This window comes from Procambarus clarkii, chromosome 86 (assembly GCF_040958095.1).
Source record: "Procambarus clarkii isolate CNS0578487 chromosome 86, FALCON_Pclarkii_2.0, whole genome shotgun sequence".
Classification (NCBI taxonomy): Eukaryota; Metazoa; Arthropoda; class Malacostraca; order Decapoda; family Cambaridae; genus Procambarus; species Procambarus clarkii.
In genome coordinates this window covers 4,906,226-4,925,463 of record NC_091235.1, presented here as the reverse complement: position 1 = coordinate 4,925,463, position 19,238 = coordinate 4,906,226, and the positions used below count along the sequence as shown (strand labels likewise).

The window sequence follows — 19,238 nt, the reverse complement described above, 5'->3', positions numbered from 1 at the left end:
TTTCATAATTCCTAGAGCGGCATTGTAAGACTGCTGACTACTTCTGTTAGTTGGTAACATACATCAGTTGTTGCAATAGGCAGCCAGGAGAGTGGCGACCAGGGAACAAGCAGCCAGGAGACTGACTGACCAGGGAACAAGCAGCCAGGAGAGTGGCGACCAGGGAACAAGCAGCCAGGAGACTGACTGACCAAGGAACAAGCAGCCAGGAGAGTGGCGACCAGGGAACAAGCAGCCAGGAGACTGACTGACCAAGGAACAAGCAGCCAGGAGACTGACTGACCAGGGAACAAGCAGCCAGGAGAGTGGCGACCAGGGAACAAGCAGCCAGGAGACTGACTGACCAAGGAACAAGCAGCCAGGAGAGTGGCGACCAGGGAACAAGCAGCCAGGAGACTGACTGACCAGGGAACAAGCAGCCAGGAGAGTGGCGACCAGGGAACAAGCAGCCAGGAGACTGACTGACCAAGGAACAAGCAGCCAGGAGACTGACTGACCAGGGAACAAGCAGCCAGGAGAGTGGCGACCAGGGAACAAGCAGCCAGGAGACTGACTGACCAAGGAACAAGCAGCCAGGAGAGTGGCGACCAGGGAACAAGCAGCCAGGAGACTGACTGACCAAGGAACAAGCAGCCAGGAGACTGACTGACCAGGGAACAAGCAGCCAGGAGAGTGGCGACCAGGGAACAAGCAGCCAGGAGACTGACTGACCAAGGAACAAGCAGCCAGGAGAGTGGCGACCAGGGAACAAGCAGCCAGGAGACTGACTGACCAAGGAACAAGCAGCCAGGAGAGTGGCGACCAGGGAACAAGCAGCCAGGAGACTGACTGACCAAGGAACAAGCAGCCAGGAGAGTGGCGACCAGGGAACAAGCAGCCAGGAGACTGACTGACCAAGGAACAAGCAGCCAGGAGACTGACTGACCAGGGAACAAGCAGCCAGGAGAGTGGCGACCAGGGAACAAGCAGCCAGGAGACTGACTGACCAAGGAACAAGCAGCCAGGAGAGTGGCGACCAGGGAACAAGCAGCCAGGAGACTGACTGACCAGGGAACAAGCAGCCAGGAGAGTGGCGACCAGGGAACAAGCAGCCAGGAGACTGACTGACCAAGGAACAAGCAGCCAGGAGAGTGGCGACCAGGGAACAAGCAGCCAGGAGACTGACTGACCAGGGAACAAGCAGCCAGGAGAGTGGCGACCAGGGAACAAGCAGCCAGGAGACTGACTGACCAAGGAACAAGCAGCCAGGAGACTGACTGACCAGGGAACAAGCAGCCAGGAGAGTGGCGACCAGGGAACAAGCAGCCAGGAGACTGACTGACCAAGGAACAAGCAGCCAGGAGAGTGGCGACCAGGGAACAAGCAGCCAGGAGACTGACTGACCAAGGAACAAGCAGCCAGGAGACTGACTGACCAGGGAACAAGCAGCCAGGAGAGTGGCGACCAGGGAACAAGCAGCCAGGAGACTGACTGACCAAGGAACAAGCAGCCAGGAGAGTGGCGACCAGGGAACAAGCAGCCAGGAGACTGACTGACCAAGGAACAAGCAGCCAGGAGAGTGGCGACCAGGGAACAAGCAGCCAGGAGACTGACTGACCAAGGAACAAGCAGCCAGGAGACTGACTGACCAGGGAACAAGCAGCCAGGAGACTGACCAGGGAACAAGCAGCCAGGAGACTGACTGACCAGGGAACAAACAGCCAGGAGACTGACTGACCAGGGAACAAACAGCCAGGAGACTGACCAGGGAACAAGCAGCCAGGAGACTGACTGACCAGGGAACAAGCAGCCAGGAGACTGACTGACCAGGGAACAAGCAGCCAGGAGACTGACTGACCAGGGAACAAGCAGCCAGGAGACTGACTGACCAGGGAACAAGCAGCCAGGAGACTGACTGACCAGGGAACAAGCAGCCAGGAGACTGACTGACCAGGGAACAAGCAGCCAGGAGACTGACTGACCAGGGAACAAGCAGCCAGGAGACTGACTGACCAGGGAACAAGCAGCCAGGAGACTGACTGACCAGGGAACAAGCAGCCAGGAGACTGACTGACCAGGGAACAAGCAGCCAGGAGACTGACTGACCAGGGAACAAACAGCCAGGAGACTGAGTGACCAAGGAACAAGCAGCCAGGAGACTGAGTGACCAAGGAACAAGCAGCCAGGAGACTGAGTGACCAAGGAACAAGCAGCCAGGAGACTGACTGACCAGGGAACAAGCAGCCAGGAGACTGAGTGACCAAGGAACAAGCAGGCAGGAGACTGGGTGACCAAGGAACAAGCAGCCAGGAGACTGACTGACCAGGGAACAAACAGCCAGGAGACTGACTGACCAAGGAACAAGCGATCCCAATTTTAACTTTAAATTTCGGTGTTGGTGCATATTACAACTAATTATACTGTGAGTGTAGAGGGCTGGGGGACCTCTGGCGACACATCCATTTTGTATAAGAATTCAAGGTTCTTCACGTCTCTTAACCTGAATTTACCTGAGGGTCACTAACACTCGTGGCCTCCTAGAGGACAGGAAGCCGGCGGCTTGTCAAATTTCTCCCCATTTCCCCTGATTTTCCCCTTTTCTAGTTGGATTTTAACATTTAACAGAGATTTGGCATATACGGCTTCGGCGGGTAGGCGGTTCCACGGATTAGTAACCCTGTGGGTGAAAAAGCATCTCCTGTTCTCAGTCCGGCATTGTGGCTTGTTGAGCTTGAACCCGTTGCTCCTTGTTTGTGTTACATCTGACCTGTTGAAGACATTTTCCGGATCAACATCCTCCAAATTGTTTAGTATTTTAAAAGTTTCAGCGCGATCCGCCCTGTCATGCCTGGTTGGCAGTGTTGTTAGCCCTGTGGCCCTCTACCGTGTCTGATACACGAGTTGACTTAGCTCTGGAAGGATTTTTGTTGCCCGGTGTTGCACCTTCTCCAGAGCAGCTGTGTCCTCCTGAAGATGTTGTCTCCATGTCTGGATGCAATAATCCAGATGGGGGCGCACCAGAGATTTATGAAAATGAATCTCTACATATCATCATACATATTGAGGTAATCAATATGTATATTTGATTATCTCTCACGGCGACTCATAATCCTTAAGATGTAACCCACAACATTTACCTAAGTCTCCGGTAGAAAATGTGCCCAAACTGACCCGGAAACTCTGGTTCCAATTGGCTGTGAACCGAGTGCGTTAAGCACCGCCCCATTGGGCACAGTGTCCAAGACCGGCGTTGGCTCGACGTCGAATCAGTTGAACGTTGGGTACTGGAGGCCGGCGGGGTCCCACAAGTCCCCCCTCTCCTTGTGGTAACGCTGTTTAGTCATTACAAGCCCTACGGTGAATACTTCTTCCCTGGAGAGGAACAAATTGAATGAGCATGGGTATATAAACTTTTGACCACCCTGTACAACGTACATGGTAGCTGTACGCGACTATGTCCGTTGAGCGGTAGTCATAGTGGTGATGAAGGACACAGTTGTACTGTGAGTGTGTGAACAGAACCACTGTGAGCCTCCCTGGGCCTGCCCACGGAACTAACCTTCGCTGACACTAGGCAGGCCGTTGGCAACACTGACCCTGACCTCAGTTCGTGGCCCCAACTCGTGACTTCACTCCGTGACCTCACTTCAAGTCGATTTTTCACCCAGCTGTTCTCTTACTTCCGGGTGTCGCAAATATCAACAAAAGAAAAAGACGTGAATATATATATATATATATATTATATATATATATATATATATATATATATATATATATATATATATATATATATATATATATATATATATATATATATATATATATCCTGGAGGGGGGACTCTGCTGTTGTCTGGTCCTCAGACGGTCCCACCTCTATAGTGTGGAAAGTTTTTTTTTTTTCGCTTTCTTCCTGTAGAGTCCTCTCTGGGTTTCCTCTGTCCCTGGATAAACGACCAAAGTATATCCAAATGCTTCTTGAGTTCGCTGTCAACACTTGTCGTTATCCGCTATATTCGGATGCCTAACGAATAGTGGCGAGATCTGTTTATGGATTTTGGGTGAGAGGAAGTAGTAGTCTCAGGACATCGATCAGTCTCAGGAGACTATGGAGTTACGCTCTGGTTGTCGGTCTGGAGTGGCCTCTCCAGGGCGCAAAGCCAGGGTAGGTTGAGAAAGTACACTTCTCACGTACACTTCACGTACGGGGGAGAAGCTGTCACCCATGCAGCAGGTCCCACCTCTTCCGAGTATATGAGAGATAAGACTGCAGGTTAGAAACTTTGTAGAACACTTTAGTTTGGATTCTCCTTTCTCCGTTCAGGTATACAAAACAGTATTTTAATTATTGTTCATTTTCTTATGGATATTTTCCATGCTATGCAAGCATCTTTTACCATCTGGAGAGTGAACACTAAATCACTTAATCTTTCCATTTTATTGTTCGACATTTCGTCAGCAATGTGACATCTTCAGGAATACACTCAGAGCTGTAGACTAAGAGCTAAGAGCTATAGACTAAGAGCTAAGAGCTATAGACTAAGAGCTAAGAGCTATAGACTTAATAATAGAGAGCGACGAAGAATAGGGCGAGGTGATTACTGTATAACTCCGTCAATTAGTTGTCTTCTGGGTCTGCTATCTTCCCTCTGGATCACTGGAGGGCCATCAAATAAGATGCTTGAAGTCAAGTTCACCTGAATATTGATTACGAGCCGACCTAATTCATGCATGTCAGCGTTCAATCCCCGGCCGTCCAAGTGGTTGGGCACCATTCCTTCCCCTGGTTCCATCCCCAAATCCTTATTCTAACCCCTTCGCAGTGCTATATAGTCATAAAGGCTTGGCGCTTTCACAGTGATAGTTCTCTCTCTCTCTTGAATAAACACAGCCTCAAGTATTCGGAGCCTCCTACGATCGTTAGTGCATGTGATTATTGTGCTGTCCTTCACTATGTCCTAACGATGCAGGATGGTATTGTGGTGTTGAGAGTAATATTGTTTAATGCCTCCTTCCTGCACGTGAAGTATAAGACGTCTACTCAGAGTACTCGCTGTATGTCCAATATAGCATACCTTTCGGAGTGCACAGTCCCCAGAATGTTGTTGTTTTAGATTAAGCTACTCAGAACGAAGTGTCCATGTAGCACGGGCTATGGTGAGCCCGTAATAGTCTCCACAATCGACTTGAGAATGGTCCAGGACGGACCGAAACGTCGTCGTCCCTTCATTTTCTAGTGTGTGGTTTGGTCAACAGCGTCTCCAGAATTGCACTTGTATTGATATACTACATTGGTACACCTCAACTTGTCAGAGGAGACAGAAATGTTATTTCTCACAACGAGGGAAGTAAGTAATTATCAAAAGAAGGCACCAAGCTTCCCTCTACAGCCTCTACAGAATGCACCAAGCTTCCCTCAAACCTGTACAGAAGGCACCAAGCTTCCCCCTACAGCCTCTACAGAAGGCACCAAGCTTCCCTCAAACCTCTACAGCTTCCCTCATAATAAGGGAAGCTGTAGAGGTTTGTTATAATAATGATAGGAAGAATCTCTTCTTTATCACTGCACTGTTTACCATTCCTGACCATTATATCCCGCATTGCCTTTTCATCATTCTTGTAGGTCTGAGTAAATGTTTGTATAAGACACTACAATGTCTTCCTTCAGGGGCCCAGTATCCTCCTCCTGGGGGCCATGTGTCCCCAGTCAAGTGACGATACATGTTATAATTTAATTGAAATCCAGTGTGTTAATCAGCAGCTCAACTCTACATTATGGATAAGACTTTAACAAAACATGGCCAGGGATTAGGAGCCACTAGGCTTCAGAAGACATCAATGACTAAAGCTAGGGTAACCAGGCAGCCAACATTAGTGTGGCCACATAGCCGCCCTGGCAGCTATGTGGCCACATGTCATCACTTTCACCTCCACATGGCTCCATCACTCATGTGCCCTCACCTTATATATACACATAGAAACAACTTCAAAATTTTATACACATGAAAACCGAAAAAAAAGAAATTTTACCTGAATACAAATTTGAATTTGAATTTGAATGTTTGCGAGACCGTTATGGGTCATTCCCACTCTTCTAATAACCCAGAACGTTGTTCGTGGAGATTATTGTGGCGGATTTCGTGAAGACTAGAGCCTGTTCATCATATATCGTGTGTGTGATGAGTCAGTAGCTACGATCTAAGCTGAGCTGGCGCGTGATGAGTCAGCAGCCACCGCCATATGTGGCCACACGGCGCCATCTTGGAGCGCCGCAGCAACCTTTGCCCATAGCACACATCCGGGTGTTGTCAATGTCAGCCGCCACGACCATCATTTCCTGACAACGGCACGCCACCTGGTGCCTGTGCCTGGTGCCACCCGTGTCCCCGGACACCTGCTGTGTGAGTCATGTAGTGAGGCTACCCTGTGCCACCACCATATGTGTCCGGTTATTGCAGACTCCATACACAGTTTCAAGTGTAGATATAATAGAGCCCAAGAGGCTCAGGAACCTGTACAAAAGTTGATTGACAGTTGAGAGGCGGAACCAAAGAACCGAAGTTCAATCCCTACACGCACAACTAAGGGGAGTACAAGCACAAGCACATTCATATACACAAAAATGTTATATGAGAAAGAGTACTGGGAAGACGTGACACCGCGAGCGTAGCTCTCATCCTGTAACTACACTTAGGTAATTTAATTACACACATACTCTCTCTCACTCTCTCTCTCTCTCTCTCTCTCTCTCTCTCTCTCTCTCTCTCTCTCTCTCTCTCTCTCTCTCTCTCTCTCTCTCTCTCTCTCTTTCTCTCTCTCTCTTTCTCTCTCTCTCTCTCTCTCTCTCTCTCTCTCTCTCTCTCTCTCTCTCTCTCTCTCTCTCTCTCTCTCTCTCTCTCTCTCTCTCTCTCTCTCTTTCTCTCTCTCTTTCTCTCTCTCTCTCTCTCTCTCTCTCTCTCTCTCTCTCTCTCTCTCTCTCTCTCTCTCTCTCTCTCTCTCTCTCTCTTTCTCTCTCTCTCTCTCTCTCTCTCTCTCTCTCTCTCTCTCTCTCTCTCTCTCTCTCTCTCTCTCTCTCTCTCTCCCCCTCTCGCAGGAGAGCTGGATCCTGCAGGCACAAATAGTAAATACACACATACATGCACACCCACATACAGTAGAGCATAGAAGAGAAGCTTACACGAGAGTAAGAAAGTATCTGGAAATGTACAACGGGAGGAAGAACTTAATAGAGGGAAACAGTCCAGGAAATGTTGGATCAATTCAAACATAGGTGCAAAGAGGCAGAAGAGAGATTCATGCGAACAATAAGGGGGGGAGTGTAGTAGAGAATATAATAACCCATGGTTCAGTAGACAATGTCAAGAAGCAATAACGAAAAGCGGGAGTGGCAGTAATACAGGAGTCAAAAGACAGAAGGAAACTGGAATAGATGCAACAGAGCTAGGAATGAATACATAAAATATAAAAAGGTGGAAAACACTATGAAAATGGTATTGCTTCTAAAACATACAAACAACCTAAGCTCCTACATAGTCATATAAGAAGGAAAATGGCACTTAATAAAAAAAATAAAAAATAAAATAATTTATTTAGGTAAGGTACATACATACAATAAATTTTTACAAAGATTGGTTGACTTATAGGTAGAGCTAGTACATACAATGCCTAAAGCCACTATTACGCAAAGCGTTTCGGGCATGATAAACTTAAATGACAAGCTTAATACTAATTGAGCATAATGAGTAGAATGAAAACAAGAAATGAAAACATAGATGAAAAAGCAGCACAAATACAATTAAGTCGACAAACAGCGCTCTTTAAAGAAAAACAGACATTGGTTGACAATAGAAGGGTAAGGTAGGTTACAGGGAATTTATTAGGTATAGCTTCGTTTTTAACTTAAACTGGTTGAGAGAGGTACAGTCTTTAACATGGTTGGGAAGGTCATTCCACATTCTGGGTCCCTTGATTTGTAGAGCATTTCTAGTTTGATTAAGTCGTATTCTAGGAATATCAAAACTGTATTTATTTCTGGTGTGGTGCTCATGGGTTCTGTTACAACCTTCTATGAAGCTTTTGAGATCAGGATTGACATTATAGTTTAGCGTTTTATATATGTATAATACACATGAGAGAATGTGCAGTGACTTAATGTCTAACATATTCAGAGATTTGAGTAGGGGTACCGAGTGATGTCTGGGGCCAGTAGTTGGATATTGTCCTAATAGCAGCTTTGTGTTGAGTAATTAGAGGACGTAAGTGATTTTGGGTAGTAGAGCCCCAAGCACAAATACCATAGTTGAGATATGGATAGATAAGGGAGTAATAGAGAGTCACCAGGGCAGGGCGTGGTACATAATATCTGATCTTAGAAAGAATGCCCACAGTTTTTGAAACTTTTTTTGATATATTTAGAATGTGTCCCTTGGAAATTCAGCTTGTGGTCAATGAGAATGCCAAGGAATTTGCCATCTAATTTGTTACAAATTTGGGTATTGTTTATTTTGAGATTTATTTGACTAGAGGATTTATTGCCAAACAGAATATAGAAAGTTTTGTCAATGTTAAGGGTGAAGTTTGTTGGCAGTTAGCCAAAGATGGACTTTATTTAACTCAGTATTTACTGTGGCATTTAGAGCAAGGGGGTCAGGACTGGAGTAAATGAAGGTTGTGTCGTCAGCAAATAGAATTGGTTTGAGGTGTTGGGAGGCATTTGGAAGGTCATTAATGTAGATGAGAAAGAGGAGAGGGCCAAGTATGCTGCCCTGAGGAACACCAATGTTGATGGGTAGGGTGGGAGAAATTGCATTATTCACAGAAACATATTGGAGCCTGTCAGTAAGGTAGGATTTGAGGTATTGTAGGGAGTGTCCTCTGACTCCATAATGATGTAATTTAAGAAGAAGGTTTTGGTGGTTGACAGTATCAAAAGCTTTACGCAGGTCCACAAATAACCCAACAGGGAACTCCTTTTTATCAAGAGCTGTATGAATCGAGTTAAGCATACTAATAAGTGCATCGTTAGTGCTTTTTTTGGGTCTGAAGCCATATTGGCAAGGGCTAAGTATATTGAGTTTGGCTAGATATGAGTAAAGCTGCTTATAGATTAGTTTTTCAAAAATTTTTGACAAGTTTGGCAGGATTGATATAGGTCTGTAGTTGTTAACATCTGTGGGATCACCACATTTGTGGACAAGGGTTACTCTCGCTTTTTTTAGAATATCTGGAAAGGTTTGGAGTTCAAGTGACTTGTTGAAGAGCAAAGCAATAGCAGGGGCTAAAGATCTGGAGGCTTTTTTGTAAATTAAAGTTGGTATCTCCTCAAGGGCACCAGACTTGGTTTTAAGGGAAAGGATTATCTCATTGACGTCAGTTGAGTTAATAGGCTTTAGGTACAGAGACTGTGGATAGTTACCTGTAAGATAGTCCTTAATGTCAGTACTGGAAGATGGAATATCATTTGCAAGGGATGAACCAATGGAAGAGAAGAACCTATTGAACTCAATAGCAGAATCAGAGGCTGAAAGCTGACCATCATTATTAGACAGGAGAGTCGGTTTGTTATTTAAAGATTTCTTTGATCCCAATATTTGTGAAATTGTGCTCCAACTTTGTTTAATGTTGCTCTTTATTTGGGTAAATTTATCTTCGTAGTATTTAGTTTTGGCTCGTCTAATTATCTTAGATAGCAATAATGAGTAATTCTTTGAGAATTCTTTGGAGACAATTCCTAACCTATACTTCTTCTCAAGGTCATGTTTTTTATTAATAGATTTAAGTATTCCCTTTGTAAGCCAGGGATTGTTGAGCCTTTTGGTTGTGTCTTGTTTTGTAAGCATAGGACAGTGGGTATTATAAAGGCTAAGAGTTTTTTTAAGAAAAGATTGCACTGCTAGGTTGATGTCCTCTATGTTACCTAACTCGGACTCCCAGTTGACATTATCAGCAGCAGTTATAAAATTGTCTATAGCAGTTTCATTGTGCAGTCTAAAACGTATCTCTCTTGACTCAAGAGGTGGTTTGCTAATGTTAGTTAAGAGAAATGTGGGGTAATGGTCTGTAGTGCTATCGGTGATTATACCTGAAGTAAGCGGAGAGGTTATGTTTGTCCAGATGTGATCTAGAGTCGTGGCAGTGCTATCAGTGATTCTAGTAGGTCTAGTGATTAAGGGTATGAGGAAGCAGGAATTCATACAGTTGAGGAAGCTAACAGCAGTAGGGTGTTCTGGCTCGCAGAGGTCAATATTAAAGTCCCCTGCGATAATTAGGTGGTTTTTGTTCCAAGACCAAGGTTTTTGTTATGGTTTTTGTTGTTTACTTAACGACCAAGGGACTAGATTACGAAAAAGGCGAGGTGAATATACAGGAAATGATAAAGAAATTGGAAAAGAACTCAACGCCAGCTTCCATGGAGTGTTCACCCCTGAGCCTGAACACCTTCCAGTACTAGAAGGCGGGCGAGCCTGAGATGAAGAGACTGTTAAATATTGAGGTAACAACGGAGGAAGTGAAGAACAACTAGCATCTCTAGACGAAACTAAAGCTATTGGACCAGATAACATATCACCATGGATATTAAAAGAAGCAGCACAGGCCCTCAGCATACCTCTACCATTGATCTTTAATGAGTCACTGACAGAGGGAGAGGGAGGGAGCACAGTTACAGCCCCGCTCCTGTGCCAGGTAAGTCCACTACGGGCTCACCATAACCCGTGCTACTTGGAATCTTTTGTTCCAAGTAGCTGAATCTTAAACAACTTAAACAACAGAGGGAGAGTTGCCCAACTGCTGGAAGAAGGCAAATGTGACACCAATTTACAAGAAAATAGGGAAGAGGCAATTAACTACAGCCCAGTGTCACTGACGAGCCTCCTCTGCACAGTGGAGGTGACTTACATCACTTACGACGTAAGTCATCACTTACCCTGCAGGCATAACAAGTAAATACACAAACAGTTACACTAACACCTGCAAACAAACTGTGAAACATGACGAAAGTGGGGGTTGGGGTACTTTGTCAGTGGCGGGGGTTGCGGTACTGTGTCAGTGGCGGGGGTTGGGGTACTGTGTCAGTGGCAGGGGTTGGGGTACTGTGTCCGTGGCGGGGGTTGGGGTACTGTGTCAGTGGCGGGGGTTGGGGTACTGTGTCCGTGGCGGGGGTTGGGGTACTGTGTCAGTGGCGGGGGTTGGGGTACTGTGTCAGTGGCGGGGGTTGGGGTACTGTGTCAGTGGCGGGGGTTGGGGTACTGTGTCAGTGGCGGGGGTTGCGGTACTGTGTCAGTGGCGGGGGTTGGGGTACTGTGTCAGTGGCGGGGGTTGGTGTACTGTGTCAGTGGCGGGGGTTGGTGTACTGTGTCAGTGGCGGGGGTTGGGGTACTGTGTCAGTGGCGGGGGTTGGGGTACTGTGTCAGTGGCGGGGGTTGGTGTACTGTGTCAGTGGCGGGGGTTGGTGTACTGTGTCAGTGGCGGGGGTTGGGGTACTGTGTCAGTGGCGGGAGTTGGGGTACTGTGTCCGTGGCGGGGGTTGGGGTACTTTGTCAGTGGCGGGGGTTGGGGTACTGTGTCAGTGGCGGGGGTTGGGGTACTTTGTCAGTGGCGGGGGTTGGGGTACTGTGTCAGTGGCGGGGGTTGGGGTACTGTGTCAGTGGCGGGGGTTGGGGTACTGTGTCAGTGGCGGGGGTTGGGGTACTGTGTCAGTGGCGGGGGTTGGGGTACTGTGTCAGTGGGGTTTGAGGGTGAAGGGCAGCTCGTCATCTCTGCGGGAGGGAGGGAGGGAGGGGGAGTACGAGGCTAAACAATTTATATTTATCATCCCTCTAATGTTGACAACGATCACATCTCCTTGTTATCTTTAGTAGTTATCCCTCGCCTACTGAGCGCGGGAGAGGTGAGGCTGGTGGACGCTGTCCTTTAGGCGGTATATATATATATATGTGTATGTTTGTATTCCAGCCCTGACGGTGAGGTACCTGACGCGACGGTACATCAGTGAGTACCGGCGAGCCATTGACCTCCTGTACCGTCACACTGTCTGCCTGGACGACGTCACCTCCGAGGTGGAGATCCTGGACGTCTCTCTCCGTCAGGTAAAGGTGGTTCTGTCTCTTCCTCTGTCTCAGCGCCTCTGTCTCTGTGTTAAATAGTACTGTGGGAGGGTCCCCGGTGTTGCCCGGGTCTATGTCTGTCTCCCAACTGTCTATTCATCCATCTATATATTTGTATACACATATCCATTCATCTATCTATCCGTCTATCTATTCATGTATATATCTATCTATACATATATCCCTCTATGTGTCTGTCAATCTATCTTTATATCCATCCCTCTATTTATCGTCTATCTATTCATCTCTCCATCCCTCTATTTATCATCTATCCATCCCTCTACTCATCTTTCCATCCATATATGTATCCATCCATCTATCCATCCATGTTCTCCCCACTCCCCTCGTCCCGTGTGTGTGTGTGTGTGTGTGTGTACTCACCTAGTTGTGCTTGCGGGGGTTGAGCTCTGGCTCTTTGGTCCCGCCTCTCAACCGTCAATCAACAGGTGTACAGGTTCCTGAGCCTATTGGGCTCTATCATATCTACACTTGTGACTGTGTATGGAGTCAGCCTCCACCACATTACTTCCTAATGCATTCCATTTGTCAACCACTCTGACACTAAATGGAACCACTCTGTGTGTGTGTGTTGTCAACCACTCTGACACACACACACTCTGTGTGTGTGTGTGTGTGTGTGTGTGTGTGTGTGTGTGTGTGTGTGTGTGTGTGTGTGTGTGTGTAAAAGCGTACAATATAATAACCCACAACTGTCGTGGCTGCAGGACGAGAGCGAGGGCGTGTCGTCGACACACACCCGCTGGGGCGAAGGCTTCGTGGTGGTGTACTCCGTGGACGACGCCGCCTCCTTCAGGCACGCCGGCGCTATCCTCGACTCCCTCCAGCGCCTCAAGGCCCCCATCTACGTGCCTGTTATACTGCTGGCCAACAAGAGGGACCTCGACCCTGGTAGACAGGTGAGTCATCATAACCCCCGCCCTCTCCCCTCCTCCACCTCTCCTTCGGCCAAATATTACTGTTGTGGGTCATGGAGTCAGCGAGTGGCTTCAGCTGACCATCCTCCACTGAGCTCAGCAGTTGCGAGGTGCTTATCGTCTATTTATTCATCTATCCATCCTTCTACTCATCTTTCCATAAGTAGTGGAAAGTGGAGGCGATGAGTCCCAATAATGTGGCTAAAGTATGTTGACCAGACTACACACTAGAAGGTGAAGGGACGACGACGTTTCGGTCCGTCCTGGACCATTCTCAAGTCGATAATGACTTGAGAATGGTCCAGGACGGACCGAAACGTCGTCGTCCGTTGGTCTGGTCAACAGTGGAAAGTGGTATTGACCGTAAAATGAAAGGTCAAATTCAGGCCATTTTCATTAGGGCAACCAGTCTTCAAAAACAATGGTTTGTTTTTATTTTTTATTTTATTTATATATAGAAGAGTAAAGCTGTAAAGCTCGCATAGCGTTTCGAGCAGGTTCCTAATCTTAATTTCTCCTGGAATACGACCCGCCAAATCGTTTAACAACCAGGTAGCTATTCACTGCTGGGTGGACAGAGGCGAACAGTTAAGGACTGGCGCTTAGTGGATCCTCCCTGGCTTGGATACGAACCCTGGTCAAATCGTTCGCGAAACGCGGGGCGTGTGTGATACCACTGCGCTACGGGGAGTTAAGTGACTCTTAGCCATCTTCGTCAGCTTCAACCTGGACTCTTCGTGGCCTTCATGCTGTGTATCATATTACCTTGCGACTCAGGGCCCAGGTTTTACGAAGCAGCTACGTAAGTACTTACGAACCTGTACATCTTTTCTGAATCTTTGACGCCTTTAGTTACCTTTATTAAACAGTTTACAAGCATGAAAACTTCCCAATCAATTGCTATTGTTAAAAACAGCCTCCTGGTGCTTCGGATCTCATTAACTGTTTAATAATTGTAAACAAAGCCGCCAAAGATTGAGAAAAGATGGACAGGTTCGTAAGTACTTGCGTAACTGCTTCGTGAATCTGGCCCCTGGTCGGGAGCCTCCGGATCTTCCCCAACCCAGAGCTTGTGTGTGGACGCCATGTTTCATTTCTTACAAGGCACTAATGAAGGCCATGTACTGCCTTTGAGACGCCCTGCCGTTCCTCTGAAGTCCATATTCTCTACACTTTGGCCAGTGCTTCCTTTGTCAGCCCTACATCCCTTGCTCTGAAAATCTCTTCCTGCAATAATGTCACACTCGCAGGCCTCTCATCCGTACTGGTGACAGCGTTGCCGTGTATGGTGCCTACGTCACCCCTCAGTGAACCTTCCAACTGTTACATACAGTTGGGAGGTTCATACAGTCTGTTACATAACCTGTAAATTAAGGGTTTGTATCTCCAAACTGTCCTGAAAGGCCTTTCTTTTAACATTTGTAACATTTCAATCGACATTAACACTACTGCCTTGTGCAGATGACGAGTCACAATAACGTGGCTGAAATATGTTGACCAAACCACACACTAGAAATTGAAGAGACGACGACGTTTCGGTCCGTCCTGGACCATTCTCAAGTTCAAAATTCAAATTCAAATGTTTATTCAGGTAAAGTACATACATACAAGAGGTGATACAAATATTGCTGAATTTATAGATAGAGCTAGCACATATAATGCCTAAAGCCACTATTACTACATACAATGCCTAAAGCCACTATTACTACATACAATGCCTAAAGCCATTATTAGCCAAGTTAATAGTGATAAGACGAATGAGGTAAGGGCATTACTGCCTTATTTGTTGTCGGACCAGAATCTGCTGAAGTTGGTGCGCCAGTATTTTTCTGAACAACTTTATGTAATTTAATATGGTCTGAAACATTACATTTCACGAGGAAGGAAACAGCTGTTTATTGTATTGGACTGTCCTTGAAATCGTTTAATCTTTCCAGGCTGTAGTGATTGAAATTCAGTATTGTGTGTATCTCACTTGTAGCAGGTGTACCTGTTGATGTACACCTGTTTAGTTCAGCCCTTATTGTAGCGGTTTGTATAGGTTGTTACCGGAATAATATCCGATTCTAAATTTGACAACTGTACTGATTTAAAATTATTGATAAATGTGGTTTCTAAACCTTTAGTATAAAGTTTATAATTAAATGTATTACATGCTATATTATTATTATCCTTCTCTAAGGTAAATAATTTAATGTAAATTTGTGCAAACTAACTAACTTTGCACTAAATGTGCAAACATTTATGAAAAAATATTTAAATTCAAAGACAATCGAGTTTTGCTGGGTTCCCAGTTATATTGGCGTAGCCTCTCATGAAATGACTTATCATGCATGGTTGCTAAACGAACCAATTGTACCTGTTCCGTCTCCCTGAAGCCTATTTTATACTCAGATTTCTCCCCTGTAATTCACACACGATCCGAAATCATTTTAGGGATAAATTAATTAGCCGCTACGAGTAATAAATTATGGCCTAACACAGAATCAGCAGCAAGTCAAGATTTACACCAATTTTCTTTACAAAGAGTGACAATGATCTGTGTAGTTAGTATGTCACTAAAACACTCTTCAATCCCCTCACTGACAGACGATCACACCGATATTTTACGTTCTTGCACTAAAACACGGTCTATTCTGGTGTCAAGACAAAATATATTTGGTACAAAATTACGATTGTTTACCACTTTATTGACAAGCTTTCATCATTACAGGTGTCAGTAGAAGAAGGCCAGGCCCTCTCCTTACAACACGGGTGCCAGTTCTACGAGGTGAGTGCCGCAGAGAGCCACGTTGGTGTCACACTGGCCTTTCAGGCACTCCTGCGGGAAACAAGGTCCCTACAGCTTACCCGTCCTCTGCCCAGACAGCGACGGATTTCCATCGTCGCAGTTTCCAGGTGAGAACTCTCGAATATTGTATCACTGTTTTCTGAGCGCACCTCATCCACTGGCCGTCGTCGACGCCACTAAATCACCAACGACATTGTGTCGCTGTTATTGAGAGTGTCAGCCTGGTGACTTATAGCCAGATAAAACCTACCCGTAGGGAGAGTTATAATGTTGATCAAGTTGTATTAAGAAAAAAATTATTTGTATAAATAAAACGTACCATTTTAGATGTGAATGCTACCGTGTAGTAAATAAATCCCACAGGATGATATTTCAAGCGGCGCTTTATCGGCGGTTTCATGTCTGTGGTAAGTAAACACGCCTCAGGTGATATATATATGTTGTTGGCTCTGTTCAGTAGAGGTCTCTGGTGACCTGTGTCCACGGGAAGAATACCCGCACACGCCGTCAGTGTTGATAGAGCCACGGTGGGGTGTGCACGTCCGTCAGGCGCTGGTCATACACCCGACTCTGATCCAGGGTGTTTCCACCAGGCTATTCTTAGTTTATTGGTGGATATTAGTGATTGTTTGGTTATTATTCATGCTGATGGGGGCGTGTCTGCCCGCCTGCAGACATGTAATGAAGGCCATGTACTGTACATGATACAAAGTGAGGGCCAACAGCGTATCTTGGACTGTGTTTTATTATTATTAAAAAGGTTAATTGGTGCACAACAGACTGTTCCAACCCTATTCGTATGAAGGGTTACAAGGTGAGAGTAACTATGCGTTCTCGACTCACAATTGAGGATCTCTGGTTCGATCTCCTGGGCGGTGCAGATATGGTTGGGCACGTTTCCTTTCACCTGCTGTACTGTTCACCTAGCAGTAAATTTCGGGGGGGGGGGGGTTGGCAGCCCAGTGTATATATATATGCATGTTAAGCTTATATCAAGGTCCCCGTCCACTCCGGGGTCGAACTACTGACCCCATCCCCCCCATGATGCAATTCCACAACAAACTGATTAGTTCCTGGGTAACTGCTAGGTGAATAGGTGCATTAGGTGATAGGAAATGCTCCAAAACATTTGTCCCGCCCGGGATTTGAACCCGGAATTCTTGACTGTCCCCGACAAAACGAATTAATTATGAAGAGGTATAGGTATAGGTTCGTATAATAATAAGTATATTATAATTAATATCGAATAATCAATATCTCGGAGTGAGAGGACGGTTTAGTTTACTCCTCTCCTCAACCTGTCCTTAGACCAAGTCAATTCCATCCAGTGGTCGACCCCAAATACGCATTCATCAATTTTAACATGTTGTTCATTCAAGCTAGTAATTTTCTCATATAAATTAATCACTTTATATTTGGCATATTGTGCATATTTAAACATTGGTTTGGTTAGATGTTTAGGTTCTGTTGATTATTTGTATTTGTGGGTAATGCATAGGTGAAGCATTTATAACGTTGTGGTTCGAACAAAATTCGTCAGTGAAGCACTTGTTCCGGAAGTGTTCGAATGTCAGCAGTTGTGAGTCGTGTAAACCGTTCTTCATTCATGAACATTGAGTTTGGCGGGTGCATGGAATCCCTTTTGGGTCTTTGTTTGGAGGACGGGCTGATGGACTTGAGTCGAGGACGGGTTGCAGCACGGGCTGTTCTCCACAATCAAAGTTCACCAATCACATTGTTTACAAAAAAATTCCCCTAATCTCATTTTAGTCTGTACATTTATAAACAAAATATTTGTTTGAATATTTTAAGTAATGTATTTTTGTTTGTGTAGCCTTGCGGGTGAAACTATTTCCCAGCTGGCCACTGCGAGTTTTTTTTTAGTTTAGTTCGTTTATTATGCACCCCATACCCATCTTGTGGGTGGAAGTGGAAAGAGTTAGAGGCACATAATGGGCTCAGAGACTGAGCTCCACAATTCATATAGCTCACGTTAATCCACTGCGAACAATTCATATATTCATAAGTATCAATTATTGAGGTTTTTTTCCAGAAAAATGTAACATAAAGAGATGGGGAAATCGGCCAAAAATATTGAAAAGCTTGCGAAATATTATCATTACAAAAATTACTTTGACTATTTTCTGTAGGATGATTGGCTCGCTGATTGGGCGAGGACCCGACGCTGCGTCGGCGACGCTGATGAAGCCCACTCTGATAGTGCAGGAGGCGGCGGGTAAGAGAACGCTCAGGAGAAAGGACAAGAAGCGTCCCTCACTCAGCCTCTAGCATGGCTCCTCCTCCACCTCACACACTCGAAATGTCCCTCACTCAGCCTTCAACATCGGACCTCCACCTCAAATTCACAAGGTTCACAAACTTTAGGAAGGGAGAGTTGACTGTACCACAGATGTTTGCCTTGTGATGCTCATGAAACACTGTACCACAGATGTTTACCTTGTGATGCTCATGAAATACTCAAGAATAATAAATGGAGACCTGCTGTAGTGTAAAAGTGCAATATGTTTCCTTAGTGATAGAATGAGCGAGCAGTCGATGTTAGGCAGCTGAATTATTTATTAAAAAATACTAATGTGTGTCTGTGTGTATTGTAGTATCCTAGACAACTTGGGTATTCCGGATATGCAAATTTATATACATTCTTGGTAGAAACAGTCTCCGTGGTGGGGACCTTTGATCTTGAACTCTCCGTGATCCGTTTTTTATCTGTAAACCATCACAATCTCTTAGCACTTTGGAGAGTAACACAGTGTGTATGTATAGAGGATGTCTTTGTACTTGAAGACCAACTGAGTGAGGAAGGAGGCAGACAACAGGCTGTCAACAAAGTGAAATTTGTGTAGGACCTTGACATTGTTGTTTTTATTAGAGTGAAATAAGATTGTGGGGAGTGGACGTCCCCACTGTGCTCTGATCTCAGGCTCTGTGCCTCTCTTGGGCTCTGTGCTGCTCTGGAACTCGTGCCAATCCCAGGCTCTGTGGCACTATGACCTGGTGTCCCATCTCAGGCCCCGTGCCACTATGACCTGGTACGCATCCGTGTTGTCAGTCTAATGGACGAAACTAAACACATAAATTATACTTCCTAGTATGAATGTTTATTCTGAAATATGAAAGTGGTGATTTTCCTCCTCCCAACACGAGAGAGCAAATAATGGTATTGCAGTGTCGTCCATTAGACTAATAATGTCTGTGATATTTTTTTCCGTAGGCGTTAGTATGTTTTCCTTTAATATATGTGGCGTGGAATGTGCGACAGTGCCACAGTGAAGCCGCCGCCTGTGGCAGGCCGCCATGTTCGCGCTCAACTCACCACACACGCGCGGGCGCCCTAAACCATTTCCACTCCTGTTAACATTAGTTACTATGCGCATGTTAAGATTATATTTTTGTAATAAACTTTACATATAA

The 19,238-nt window shown here is 45.6% G+C and overlaps 1 protein-coding gene across 3 annotated transcripts in view; it reads left to right on the top strand.

The window, feature by feature from the left end:
• The window catches only part of LOC123768917 (ras-related and estrogen-regulated growth inhibitor), a 31,514-nt gene extending 12,276 nt beyond the window's left edge, over window positions 1-19,238 (top strand). For all 3 annotated transcript variants that reach the window (XM_045759733.2, XM_045759742.2, XM_069317028.1), the window contains exons 3-6: window positions 11,929-12,062; window positions 12,806-12,997; window positions 15,729-15,913; window positions 17,957-19,238. In XM_045759733.2, the coding sequence (XP_045615689.1) occupies window positions 11,929-12,062; window positions 12,806-12,997; window positions 15,729-15,913; window positions 17,957-18,095 (650 nt within the window). In that variant the 3' untranslated portion in view covers window positions 18,096-19,238. The remainder of the gene's footprint in view (window positions 1-11,928; window positions 12,063-12,805; window positions 12,998-15,728; window positions 15,914-17,956) is intronic.